At 41.7% G+C, this 14,094-nt stretch overlaps 2 protein-coding genes across 5 annotated transcripts in view; both read left to right on the top strand.

Annotated features, from left to right (window-relative positions):
* Positions 1-14,094, top strand: part of pigrl2.4 (polymeric immunoglobulin receptor-like 2.4) — a 55,840-nt gene that overhangs the window by 18,803 nt on the left and 22,943 nt on the right. The gene's annotated exons all lie outside the window — the stretch shown is intronic.
* Positions 1,026-11,048, top strand: LOC141378949 (polymeric immunoglobulin receptor-like). Of its 4 annotated transcripts, none has more exons than XM_073931294.1 (7): positions 2,216-2,396; positions 2,581-2,889; positions 2,981-3,289; positions 4,619-4,787; positions 4,945-5,113; positions 7,434-7,464; positions 7,594-11,048. In XM_073931294.1, exons 1-4 carry the CDS (start codon positions 2,336-2,338, stop codon positions 4,639-4,641), a joined length of 702 nt encoding a protein of 233 aa, XP_073787395.1. In that variant the 5' UTR covers positions 2,216-2,335; the 3' UTR covers positions 4,642-4,787; positions 4,945-5,113; positions 7,434-7,464; positions 7,594-11,048. The 4 variants fall into 4 exon arrangements, with proteins under 4 accessions (XP_073787387.1, XP_073787395.1, XP_073787402.1 ...); XM_073931301.1 differs by having other exon boundaries at positions 4,619-4,783; positions 7,594-7,875; XM_073931312.1 differs by having other exon boundaries at positions 5,050-5,113; positions 7,594-7,875.

The raw sequence follows: 14,094 nt of genomic DNA, 5'->3' as shown, positions 1-14,094 counted from the left end.
GGCATCAGAAAATGAGAAGCACACAGCAAACGGACTCAAAGCAGCAATATGCAGCCGTACGTGTCAAATCAGCGATCAATAGTGGTTTAAAAAGAAAGCAGTGGTCTGTAAAGCAGCAGTATGAAGCAGCAGTTTATAAAGCAGCAGTCTAGAAAGCAGTGGTCTGTAAAGCAGCGGTCTGTAAAAAGACAGCGGTCCGTAAAAAAAACAGCAATATCACTAATGTTGCTCCCTCGGCGTGCCCACACGCAGTTATTCTTCCTAAAAAGGACAAGACATTAAGTCGCTGGACAGATCGGCGGATAATTAGTAAAAGCGTAACGTACATACCTCTAGTATGCAAGTCACTTAGCAACCCGCACTCACGGACGCAGTTGTAGATTAAAACACAGCCCAGGAATTACAAAAGCGATCCAGCTGGGGTGAAAGCAACACAGGCTACAGCCAATCTGATCCGCAGATGCTAAGAAGTTAAATACAGCCAGTTAAAAACCACTACGCAACCCGACGCTAAAGGGAAAGCAAAACAATGTCTACCTGCAGGAACGGAAGGGGCAGAGGCGGGACCAGCGGGACTCCGGTAGTGACGCACAAGCGGTGCTTCAGTACACAACACACACCCAAATCCCCCCTTATATACACACCCAAGAGTTATACGATTGGCTAATAGAAAAATCACTTGTGATAACACCAGGTGATCCCACTACACATGTCAACGCACAAACCAAGCATAAAGACAAAGGAATTGTCTGGAGACCTCCGAGACAAGATTGTCTTAAAGGCACAAGGCTGGGGAAGGTTACAGAAAAAAATTCTGCTGCTCTGAATCTCCAATGAGCACAGCGGCCTCCATCATCCATAAGTGAAAGATGTTTGGAACCACCAGGACTCTTTCTAGAGATGGCCGGCCAGCTAAGCAGAGTTATCAGGGAGAAGGGCCTTAGTCAGGGAGGTTGTCAGGGTTCTGCCACTCTGGTCTTGTAAATTCTTGTTTTAGTGGCAGAGCTCTGACACTACCCATGTCTGGTCTTGTTTCTGTCTCTGTGTGCACGCGCGCCGTCGTGGGTGTACGTGCGCTCTGCGTCCCTCAGACGCACACGCTCTTGTACTAGTGTTTGTGTTTGTTCTGTCAGCATTGCGCTGCTTTATTCTCTGCGCCTCCGTCTAATTGGTTTCAGTTTTGGTTGGCGCTGAGATGAAGCATGCGCGTTGCTTATGTGTGAGCGCACGGTAAGGTGTTTATCTATCGTGTGCTCGTGTCTTGCCTCTTTTGTCAAAGCACGTGGCTCGGTGTTTACATTGTGGTCACGTGCTTTTGTCGTGTGCTTCAGTGTTGTGTTTGTGTTGTCATGAACATGCGGTTAATGTGTTCTCTCATTGGCTGCATGTTCTTGTCCTGTTGTATATGAGCGCATGGCTTGTCTCGTCTCTGTCATGCGCTCTCCCGTCTATTGTCTTGTCCCACCCACCTTGTTATCTTGTTTGTAATTATTATTTTCACCTGTCCGCCTGTCTGTTTATTGGTTTGTCTTTCCTATTTATTATAGTGTGCTCTGTTCTGTGCTGGTCTGTTGTTAATTGTTTCCCTTCTCTGTTGTATGAGGTCTGTTCATATCTGTTCTACAACAGTGATTTAAAGTAGTGTGTCATGCCGAGATCGAGTCTAGTTGTGTGTGTATAGTATAGTGTTGTGTTTTTCCCCACATGGGGAGATTTGAGTTTTTTATTTTTTTTATTTTTTCAATAAATCCTTCACTTCCTGCATTTGGGTCCTCGCCTCCTCTCTATCCACCCCCATACCATGACAGGAGGTGATCAATAACCTGATGGTCACTTTGTCTGAGCTCCAGTGTTCTTCTGTGGAGAGAGGAGAACCTTACAGAAAGACGACCATCTATACAGCAATCCACCAACAAAGCTGTTAGTTACTAGATAATTAGATAACGTTATTAGTAACTAATAAAGTTATGATAACTAATAACCCTAACTTTTCTGAATTTGATTATAATGTCCACCTTCTAAAGCTGCTTTGAAACAATAATTTTTGTGAACAGCGCTATACAAATAATCTTGCATTGAATTCAATTCTGTTAAATTACAGAAATGCAAATAAATTACCTACACATATTAAATATGTGCCTTTGTATTCTTGCTTTGGCCCAGTGTGTGTCCTTGCTGCACTTATTTAAGAATATGAACAATCTGTACACCCCTCAGTCACGTGGTGCAAGACATCCAAGAGTACTTTTTCTTCCGAATGAGCAGAGAAAACAGAAGTTGACCAGATGCTGCTGTGAAAAACTGCAGAACAGAAACCCAAGCAAAGACAAACACAATGGCCACAGATGGAAAAAACAAAATATTCCTCATTTCAGTCGGGTTTTGGCTCATTTTCGGTGGGTATTAAATGATGTGTTAATTTTGTTTGTAATAGATCCTGTTTAGCATTTCAAAATGTAAAGATTTAGTGGTTGACGATGTTTTGATGCTCTATGCTTCATGTTTTATGTTAAGGTAAAACACTGTAGATGATTTATTGTTAATCCTGGATGTAAAAAATGTTCTGTGTTGTTTGTTTAGGTGTTGAAAGCTACAGTGGTTTGGATCATGTGTTAACTATTAATCCTGGAGGATCTGTCACCATCCCATGTCATTATAATGAGGAAACTCAATGGCAGATGAAATTCTGGTTTTCAGAAATATTTCAACTTCGTACATACACAAACACAACCGAGGAGAATCTGTCAGTAATTGATCGTCCTGATCAGAGCCTCTATACTGTGACTATGAGGAACATCGAGAGCAGACAATCTGGATTTTATTACTGTGTTTTGGAGTCTGAAGGAAAAGAGAACACCACATATGAGCTTTTTCTCATGGTTAAATCTGGTATGTGTAATTGTTATTATCACAGTGCTAAGTTACATCACATTTAAGTATGCAGTATAATCCTGAATGTCTTTCTTTCTGTGTGTTTCAGTTCCTGATGTGTCTGTATTGAGCAGCAGTGTATCTGGACATGAGGGTAGTAATGTCAGTGTTCAGTGCCTCTACAGTTCTAAATACAGGGATACACAGAAACAGTGGTGCAGATATAAAGATCAGAAGTGTTTCCTAGAGAATAAGACCAACACATCCCAGAGTTCATCAGTGCAGATCAGTGATGATGGTGAAAACTCCTTCACTGTGCTGATGAATGGACTGAGACTCTCTGATTCTGGATGGTATTTCTGCTCTGCTGGAAATCGAATCATTCCTGTTCAACTCACTGTAACTGAGGCAGAACCAGGTAAACCAATTTCCTATTTAAGTCACACTTTACAATAAGTTTCATTAGTTAATGTTAATTAATTAGTAAAATTAGTAAATAATTTACTAACATGAACAAACAATGAACAATACATTCACTACTGTATTTGTTAATGTTAGTTAATGAAAATACAGTAGTTCATTGTTAGTTTATGTTAACTCATGGTGCATTAACTAATGTTAGCAGGCATGTACTTGGATGTTTATAATGCATTTGTATATGTTCAATTATTAATTAATGCGGTACATGTGTTGTTCATGATTAGTTCATGTTAGTAAATGCATCAACTAATGAACCTTATTGTAGTGTTACCCATATTTTAATTAAATACTAAATAAATGAGTATCTTAGATAATAAATATTACAAAATGCTTGCACTATTAGTGATATAAAGTTACAAACTGCAAATACTCAAATTACCGTAAGTAGTTGTTCTCAGGAATTGCACTTTACTAAGCAATTAACTGTGCTATTATTCTGCAACCTGCACTTACTATGTAAATATTAGTCAAATATAGCACATATTAACAAATCATGCAGTTTTAAAATTGGGTCCCACTTTATATTAAGTGGCCTTAACTAATATGTACTTACACAGAAAATAATAGTTTGTTACAATGTACTTATTGTGTAAATACATGTATTTACTATGTACCTAAGCTTGATTAAATACATGCATGTAATTACATCTGTAATTAACTTTTGTAATTACATTTGTAAATACACTGTTGACAATCTCTTACACCTTAACCCACCCTTAAACCTACCCATGCCACCAAACCTGTCCTTAACCCAACCTCTATCCCAACTCAAGAGCTCCACAAGTGTTCTCAAATACATTATAAACACAGTAAGTACATTGTATTTATTTTTTTATGTAACTACATAGTAGTTAAGGACACTTAATATAAAGTGGGACCTAAAATAGTTTTTTATTTTTTATTTTAAGGGAAAATAAACTACAAAACTACATAGCTGTGTGTGAAAAAGTGTTTGGCCCCTAAACCTAATTACTGCTTGTGTCACTTTTAGCTGCAACAACTGCGATCAAGCCTTTTTGATTACTTGCAATGAGTCTGTTACAGTGCTGTGGAGTAGTTTTTACATACTTATTTTTGCAGAATTGTTGTAATTCAGCCACAAATAGAGGGTTTTCAAACATGAACCACTTTTTTAAGGTCATGCCACAGCATCTCAATTGTATTGAGGTCAGGACTTTGTCTAGGCCACTCCAAAGTCTTCATGTTAATTTTCTTCAGCCGTTCAGAAGTGAACTTGCTGATGTGCTTTGGATCATTTCTATTGCAGAACCCAAGTTTGATTCAGCTTGAGGTCACTTAAAGGCCGGACATTTTCTTCAGGATATTTTGGTACACATCAGAATTCCTGTTGCCCTTTATCACAGCAAGTCTTCCAGGTCCTGAAGCAGCAAAACAGCCACAGACCATCACACTACCAGTACAACATTTTAATGTTGGTATGATGTTCTTTTTCTGAAATGCAATGTTACTTTTGCATCACAAATAATAGGACACACACCTATTTATGTAAATAAATAATAGGACACACACCTATATATGTATATAAATAATGGGACACACACCTTCTAAAAAGTTCAACCTTTGTCTCGTCAGTCCACAGAGTATTTTCACAAAAGTCTTGGGGGTCATTAAGATGTTTTCTGGCAAATGAAGATGAGCCTTTATATTCTTCCTGCTCATCAGTGGTTTTCATCTTAGAACTCTGCCATGCAAACCCAGTCTCTTTCCTATGGTGGAGTCATGAATTCTTACCTTAACTGAAGTAAGTGAGGGCTGCAGTTCTTTATATTTTGTTGTGGAGTCTTTTGTAACATTTTGGATGAGTTGATGCTGTGCTCTTGAGTTATTTTTGGTCAGCCGGTTCCTGGGAAAATTTTCCTCTGATTCTTCACAGTGCCAAGTGTTGTAGAAATGGCAACATTTTTCACTCTGGTAGAACGCAATTGTTTTCTTTCTCAATTGTTTTTTTCTTTTTTATTTCTTTGAATCTTGGCATGATGTCTATATTTGAGGATCTTTTGGTCTACTTCTTTATTGGGCAGGTCTTATTCAAGTGATTTCTTGATTGCAAACAGGTGTGGCAGTAATCAGCCCTGGGTGTGGCTAGAGAACTCGACCTCAGGTGTGATAAATCAGAGTTAAGCTGTGCTTTAATAGGGGCTGTAAACACTTTTTCAAACAGGACTAGTTTTGCATTTTGTTTTGCCTTAATAATAAAAACCTTAATTTCTTTGACTAATCTTTAATTTTTTTTGATGATCTGAAATGTTAAAGTTTGAAAACTATATGTTTATTTCTTCTAAGTAGATTAATCAGTCCAATCAAAATCAATTCCCGTCCAACCAAATCACTCAGAAAAAAAAAATAGCATCAAACAGATCAACCTCAAGACACAGATGCTTATTAAATGCAGCAAACATGTACAGTAGGAAGCATTAAAAGTACAAGAAGATGCTAAATAGTCACACTCAACAACCAAGAGACTGTTTAGACTGTATATCACTAATGAGAAGATGAATGATACCTATTATATGATCACTGAAATCACCAAATGGCCTTAAACCATAATTAAATTCAGTACAGAATGTTACGTTTTCAAACTCATGCGCAAACATTATTAGGGCTGCAATAATTTTCACAGTGTAATATCACTAGTCTTCAGTACTTTAGAAGGGCTTTGAGTATTATTTAGATACTTTTCTCTACCTGCACTGCATATTTTAGCAAGTAATGGTAGAACTTTTACTTGAGTATGGCTTCTGTACTCTTTCCACCACTGGTTACACACAAATAAAATTGCTGCCTTGAATGTTTAAGTTTATTTAAATTAACAATCATTTTAACTTGAGTTATATTAAAGAGCCCCTATTATGGGTTTTTAAAAATGACAACATAGCTCTAAGTGAATGAAACATCCAGCTGAGGGTTAAATCTGAAAATGCACCTAGTTTAAAAATAAAGATTTTTTTAATAAAAGATTTGAGTCGATTAAATGATTCGTCATTCGACCAGATATTTTGCCTTTTCGTATCAACAATGACACAAAACAATACCAAATATAAACTGCTTGATCAGGTAAAATGTGAACGCACCTTTACCTTCAAGCGCTAGTGGAGTATGGGCGTGTGTGGGACTGTTCCTGATGGAAGATAAGTGAACGTTTTGGTGGTTAATGCAATTATCTATCCTGCAACATGGGATTCGTTGGCCATTTGTCAAAAGAATGATCAGAAAATACTATTGATGTATGGGACTTTGTCAGAGCTTAACAGGAACTTTGTCAGCTCACAGTTCATGGATCAGTTTCTTCCTCCATTTTACAAGTGTAAGTGCGAATAAAATGGTTGCCTCCTTGTTTTCTCTAGTTTGCAAAATATGTATTTAATGTTTTTTGTTACTTGTAATTGCTCCACGCGGCTTGTATTGTATCTGGTAACTCTATATATTCATATATCCCGTTTAAAACCACATTAAAAACTCGATGCGTGTCACTTTCTTTTCCGATTTAAATGCATTTTTAAGTTAGTGACCCTCTGCCATGTGTTACTGCTGTGGCCCCCCTCAGCCATTCCAACACATGTGCTGTGGTAAAGTTTCAAAATAGTTGAGCTTTTGCCACTGTGTGGATTAATACTGGATGTGTGTCACTGTTTTTACTTACAGGGGATTTACTTATTGTTAGGTTAAGAATAGAGCAATATGCTGGTGTTTAACTGCATTGCTTTAATGCACTCCTGTATTGGGCTCACACATACACTCTGCACTCTGACTACTTCAGAAATGTTGATAAGCCATGGTGGGCATTTCTCTCCATCAAATTAGCATCGTGCTAAGGAAGGGTTTGAGATAAAATTAATCGCTGAACGAATCATATGGGAGTAGATGGGATAGGTAAAAATAAATGCATTTTATAAGACAAAAAGAGTCTGACCTTGCATGCATATCAGCCTGTTGTTGGAGACCCCCAAAACCAAAACATGACCTTTTTAAATGCAAAATAGGGGCTCTTTAAACTGACTTAAAACATGATCAAGTAAAATTTTATGTAACTCAAAAATGTTCGTTTTTCTTCTTTTGCACAGAACATGTGAACTTCAGCACAGAGTAGAATGGGCAAGTATTAAAACATTCTTCCTAAAGTTTTTAGGCAATTCAAAGCAAATTAAACGCATCTTAAGATGTTGTGTCTTTCTTTTGGTCTTCCTAACCATCATGTGACAGAAATGTTCCCTTCTATTTCAGATGACGTGTCTGCCTTTCACACATCTACAGTTTTCTGCATATCGACCTGAACAAACAGATTATATGAAAACCGATGATATTCATGATCTCTTTCTGCTTTACAGTTAGCCAACAGACTAATAATATAATAATAGTATAAAATGCATTAGACCTATTCATACACTGCTAAATGCCTGAATGAATGCAATGCAGATTTTGAACTGCAGAACAACAACAAAAGATTAATGTAGGAGTGCCTTTTTTCTTCTGTATGCTTCTAAAATAAAAATATTAATTCAAATTATTCTGTCTCATATGTCTTGATTTATTATGGTTAGTGTTTTTTTTTTCTCTAGTCATAAAGAAACACCAGCAACATAAAATATGTGGTTTTATCAGCCATAATCACCAGCTGTTGCATAAGTGGTTTGCTGTTTCTTCTAATAATAAAATACAATCTAATTGTGCTGAAGTTAAATTTTTAATCATCATTCATTAATTTTCGTTCAGCTTAGTCCCTTTATTCATCAGAGGTTGGCAAAGCGGAATGAACAGCTTATCCAGCATATGTTTTAGGATCGGGATGTCCTTCCAGCTGCAACCCAGTACTGGGAAACACCCCCACACACACTCATTCACATACATACACTACGGACAATTTAGTTTCTTCAATTCACATATAGCGCATGTCTTTGGACTATTTACAATTTCTGAAAGACTATGGCTGCCATAGCATGTCTTTGAGCAAAGATGGTTGACGATGTTCATCCACAAGTTGGCGACAGAGACACACAATTAACCCTAAAAGAAAAACAATGTAATTTCAAACTACAGCTGGTTAAATCATTATTAAATGGGTAAATGATTATCTAAGTCAATCTCTCTATGTTGCATGTTGTAGTGCTATATTTATACCAGAGTAATATTGTGATCTTCCGATTGCAACAGAGAAATACTGGGAAATCTCTGTAGACTGATGGCATTTCATGCTGTTCAGCCTTATAATCTTAAAATGTAAGCAAAATCACCTGTTTTGTCATCACTTTAGATCAGGGGTGTCAAACTCAATTCCTGGAGGGCCGAAGCCCTGCACAGTTTAGTTCCAACCCTGCTCCAACACACTTACCTGTAGGTTTTAAACAAGCCTGAAGGACTCAATTAGTTTGATCAGGTGTGTTTAATTAGGGTTGGAACTAAACTGTGCAGAGCTGCGGCCCTTTTGGAACGGAGTTTGACACCCCTGATCTAAAGTGATGACAAAACAGGTGATTTTGCTTACTGTGCTTTAGACGTTTACCTAGAGAATCATTCAAATACTAGCTCTAAAGTGACGTTGATGAATGAGCAATTGTTTCTGCTGTTCTAATGTCAGCTGCAGTTGTGAATGATTTGCGGAAGAAAGTAGTTCCTCTTACAAAGGGCTTTTTAGACTGCCCGTGTTTGATTTTATTTTTTATATACATTATTGTGCTGTGGAACTGTTCACACAAGTAGCAGTGCGATGTAGCTCTATATCACTGGTCTGTATCACTCTATATCACTCTCTGATGAAGCTCTATATAACTCGGCCTTCAGCCTCATGCCAATGCACGCCTCCCACCAACGCCAATATACAGCCTCATTGCACTGCAACTCGTGTGATATTGCTCATACAACCCATAATACTTATGAACATTTGACCACTTTTTCCATTCTGTCATATTCCTCTTATTTGTGTGAGAGGTTGCAAATAATTAAGTGAAGACACGTGGAAGTTGACAGACCACCAGGGTGTCATTTGTTTCTGTTCTGCTTTTCATGTTTTACTACTAGACATTACAAACAGAACATTAAGGAGTATTTTTCCTTATTTAGCATGACTCTGTGATGTATCAGTATGTTAATAGTGGTTTAAAAAGTGTAACCATAAAAGTGTATGCTGGGTGAAACTACATAAGCACAGCCTTATTTGCTTAAAGGTATTAAAAATAACAAAATAAAAGAGGAAAGTTAAAACTCAAAGCATCTACAAGTGTGCTTAAAAGTTAAAATGTATCACAGTGGATTATGACAGTAATGCCGACTTCATTCATTCATTCATTCATTTTCTTGTCGGCTTGGTCCCTTTATTAATTCGGGGTCGCCACAGCGGAATGAACCGCCAACTTATCCAGCAAGTTTTTACGCAGTGGATGCCCTTCCAGCCGCAACCCATCTCTGGGAAACATCCACACACATACACACACTATGGACAATTTAGCCTACCCAATTCTCCTACATGTCTTTGGACTGTGGGGGAAACCAGAGCACCCGGTTCGAACCAGCGACCTTCTTGCTGTGAGGCGACAGCACTACCTACTGCGCCACTTCCTCGTCGGCAAGTATTCATTTGTTTTATAATTATTATTATCAGTCAAAATGGGCTCATTTTCTAGAATTGTTCTATAATTATCTGTTATGTTGTATTGCTCTGTGTTTTTAAAGTGTCTTTGTCTTTAAAGCTTATGTAAGTCATCATTTCATCATTGCCTTTGGTGTTTTTTTTTTTTTTTTTTTTTGGTCTGTTTTTGCTGAAGTGACTTTTCCAAAACAAGGCTGAAGTCATCAAAGAACCACAAACATTCTTGTACATGTGCATTGCTTAACAAAATTTACCACAAAGGAAATCTCTGCCATCCTTTCCTCATCATTCACTTGTTCAAAACCTGTATGAGTTTTTTTTTCTGTTGGACACAAAAGCAGATTTGGAAGAATGTTAAAAACCTGTACAGTGTACAGTTTATGAGCTAATTGCAAACATTTTTGGGGGGCTGAGTAGAAATATAGGAGGGCTATAGTCCCCATAAAACAGTCCTAGCAATGCCTGTGAGTTGACTTGCGGCACCGTTGTGCGTACCTTGCGTGGCGCGTCCACATCCAGTATGCGACCCCCTTTATGATGGTCTTGCTGCAGACAGTTACAACCCTTTTTGCAGCCTTGTTGGAACTCACACTGCTTGCGAAGGAAGACTTATGTTAATTTGGCAAGCTGAACGCATTTTGTACTGTACAGGAGACACGGAGGAGATTGATCGACAATGGTCTCCTGCCAATCAGGGTGCAGAACACAGCTGTACAGAACTACTGTATATGAAAAAGTTATTTCTCCCAACGCAGCAACTTCTATTTTTCTATTGATATTCGGTGCCAGTTTATCTGGAAGTGATGATTTTGTTCTCTCGTTGGATGTTTTCTGCGATATTCGAGTTTTGCACAAAAATTTATTATATTCTGACCTAAAATGATCTGAAACTTAGTTGTGTAGGGGAGAGCGGGTATAGTTGAAACACAGGGAGAGTTGCAACACTACCAATTCCACAAATCAGGGATGAGATAGGGGTCATGTAACATTTTCAGTTTTTTCAGGTTAACTTAACAATCACACATGGAGATTTTCCAGTCAGTCTTGCAATCTCTTCTGAAGCTACAACAGAAAATTGAATGATGAGGTAAGAAAGTAAAAAAAAAAACAAAAAAAAAAAACAAGATAATATTTAGTTTAGTACCTCTGCCGTTGTAGATGATGTTGTATAAGTTATATCAGGTCAAACGTTCGAGGTTACAGAAGTAACCCTTCGTTCCCCGAGGAGGGGAACGGAAGTGCCATGAATGGGAGGATTCGTATCAGAAGCCGCTTATCTGGAGAGTATTGAACGGGCCAATGAATGAAATTAATTGGCAGCGTAAGCTTGCGCAGGTGTGCGACATCTGCAATCATCTCAGCATATAAGCACACCTGAAGCCAGCAGACGCCATCCTTTTAAGCTGAAGAGACTTTCAAACAGCTAAGGGACAGTCATTATGGCGACGGAATATGGCACTTCCGTTCCCCTCCTCGGGGAACGAAGGGTTACTTCTGTAACCTCGAACGTTCCCCTTCGGTTGGGGAACTTCAGTGCCATGAATGGGAGAATATGGAAAGCGCCATAATGACTGCACCTTACCAACACCCCCGATGAGGAGATAGTCAAGCAAGCGTGACGCACCCACATCATGGGGGGCGCGGTCCTCCAACGTGTCCCTGGCCCTAATTTATCCTACTTCAACAGAAGTTTTACGGATTTAGATATATTTTTTGGGAAGTCGTGAGCATCTAGATAATTCTAGGAAATACGACAGTACGTTGGGAAGCGTGCAATCCCGATAGGGAGGACGCTGCGGAGGCCATCCGTTACCCAAGGGGGGGATAGATGGCAGAATTTACCTATGGACTAGCCCTAAAAGGGGGAGTACGCATAGCAAAGAGTGGTTAGCGGAGAGGGAAGACACGGGTCCGCCCAGGGGGGGGACTTAACCGTGGCGGAATAAGCATATGGGATCGCCTAGTGGGGATCACGCATAGCAGGCACCTATACCCAAAACGCGGGCTGACCAGCGGGCAGACCTACAACGTAGTGGGCCAGCAAGTGACTCCTCCGCTGAGTCAGTGCTGGGGGCCACGGAGGAATCTGCAGGGCTCACCTGACGGGGAACTTTACTGACAGATAAAAAAGGCGCACGTACCTCCGTGTTAGGGAGAATGGCGCCGCAAGCGTGTTTCAACACCCTACCGAGTTGTCTCCTCAATCACCAAAGGGTTACCTAATACCCTTGAGGAAACCGGCTCCACTCGCAGATTGTAAAACCTTGCAAATGTGTTGGGTGTCGCCCAGCCCGCAGCTCTACAGATGTCTGTTAGAGAGGCGCCGCGTGCACGCGCCCAAGAGGATGCAACGCTCCGAGTGGAGTGTGCACGTACTCCCGGGGGACACGGCTGACCTCGACTCGAATAAGCGAGTGAAATGGCATCCACAATCCAGTGGGATAATCTTTGTTTCGATACGGCACTTCCCTGCTGCCGACCGCCATAACAGACAAAGAGCTGCTCAGATGATCTAAAATTCTGAGTACGGTCCACATAAATGCGCAGAGCGCGAACTGGACAAAGTAAAGAAAGGGCTGGGTCTGCCTCCTCCGGGGGCAGCGCTTGCAGGTTCACTACCTGATCTCTAAAGGGGGTGGTAGGAACCTTGGGCACATAACCGGGGCGGGGTCTCAGGATAACGTGAGAGTAATCCGGCCCGAATTCCAGGCACGAGTCACTGACCGAAAATGCCTCCAGGTCCCCGACCCTCTTGATGGAGGCCAACGCAACCAGCAGAGCTGTCTTCAGGGACAGAAATCTTAGAGATACTGATTCGAGTGGCTCAAAGGGATCGGATCGCAGACTCGTGAGAACGAGGGCGAGATCCCAAGAGGGCATGAGAGGGGGGCGAGATGGATTAATTCGCCTAGCACCCCTAAGGAACTGGATGACCAGGTTATGCTTTCCCACGGTGCCGCCAGCTACCGCGCTATGATAAGCGGAGATGGCGGCCACGTAAACCTTGAGAGTGGAGGGCGACAGCCTGCTGTCCAACTTCTCTTGAAGGAAAGAGAGCACAACACTAATCTGGCAATTTCGGGGGTCTTCTCTGCGAGAGACGCACCATTCAGTGAATAGACTCCACTTCAGGGCGTAGGCGCGCCTCGTGGAGGGGGCTCTAGCCTGAGTGATGGTATTAACCACCGCAGTCGGTAGGTTACCTAAGTCTTCCTCGCGTCTAGGGACCACACGTGGAGGTTCCAAAGATCGGGGCGAGGGTGCCAGATGGTGCCCTGTCCCTGAGAGAGTAGGTCCTCTCTCAAAGGGATCCGCCAGGGGAGGGCCGTCGCGAGGAGTGAGAGCTCTGATATCCAGGTCCGGTTGGGCCAAAGGGGCGCAACTAGCAGAACCTGTTCCTCGTCCTCCCTGACCTTGCACAGAAACTGCGCGAGCAGGCTCACTGGGGGAAACGCATACTTGCGCATGCCCCGAGGCCAGCTGTGGGCCAGTGCATCCGTGCCGAGAGAGCCCTCGGTCAGGGAAAAAAACAATTGGCAGTGAGCGTTCTCGGGGGAAGCAAACAGATCGATCTGGGCCTCCCCGAATCGCGCCCATATCAGCTGAACAGACTCGGGGTGGAGTCTCCATTCTCCAGGGCGTAACAGCTGTCGTGAGAGCGCATCGGCTGCACGATTGAGCGTGCCTGGGACGTGAATGGCGCGCAGCGATTTCAGCCGCGGGTGACTCCAGAGGAGCAGACGGCGGGCGAGCTGAGACATGCGGCGAGAGCGCATACCCCCCATGCGGTTGATATACGCCGCCGCCGCCGTACTGTCCGTCCTGACCAGCACGTGTTGCCGCTCCAGCACCGGTAAAAAGCGGTGGAGAGCGAGGAACACTGCCAACAGCTCTAGGCGATTGATATGCCAATGCAGCTGGGCACCCTTCCAGAGGCCCGCAGCCGCATGCCCGCGACACACGGCCCCCCAACCCGTGTTGGAAGCGTCTGTTGAAACAACAACATGGCTGGACGCCTGTCCTAGAGGCACACCGGCCTGTAGGAACGAGGGGTCGTTCCAAGGGCTGAGGGCGCGGCGACACAGCGCAGTAACCGAGACCCGGTGTGTGCCCGCGTGCCATGCGCGTCTGGGGACCCGATC

The sequence above is a fragment of the Danio rerio genome, chromosome 2, assembly GCF_049306965.1.
Source record: "Danio rerio strain Tuebingen ecotype United States chromosome 2, GRCz12tu, whole genome shotgun sequence".
In the NCBI taxonomy this organism is placed as follows: domain Eukaryota; kingdom Metazoa; phylum Chordata; class Actinopteri; order Cypriniformes; family Danionidae; genus Danio; species Danio rerio.
Note: the sequence above shows the minus strand (reverse complement) of the source record. Positions and strands in the feature narration are given on the sequence as shown.

Excerpts from the sequence above, each read along its gene's own strand:
- LOC141378949 (XM_073931286.1), top strand. The coding sequence starts at position 2,336 with ATGGCCACAGATGGAAAAAACAAAATATTCCTCATTTCAGTCGGGTTT. Across the intron at positions 2,397-2,580 it reads CGGGTTTTGGCTCATTTTCG|GTGTTGAAAGCTACAGTGGT; the intron begins GTGGGTATTAAA and ends TTGTTTGTTTAG. Across the intron at positions 2,890-2,980 it reads TTTTCTCATGGTTAAATCTG|TTCCTGATGTGTCTGTATTG; the intron begins GTATGTGTAATT and ends TGTGTGTTTCAG.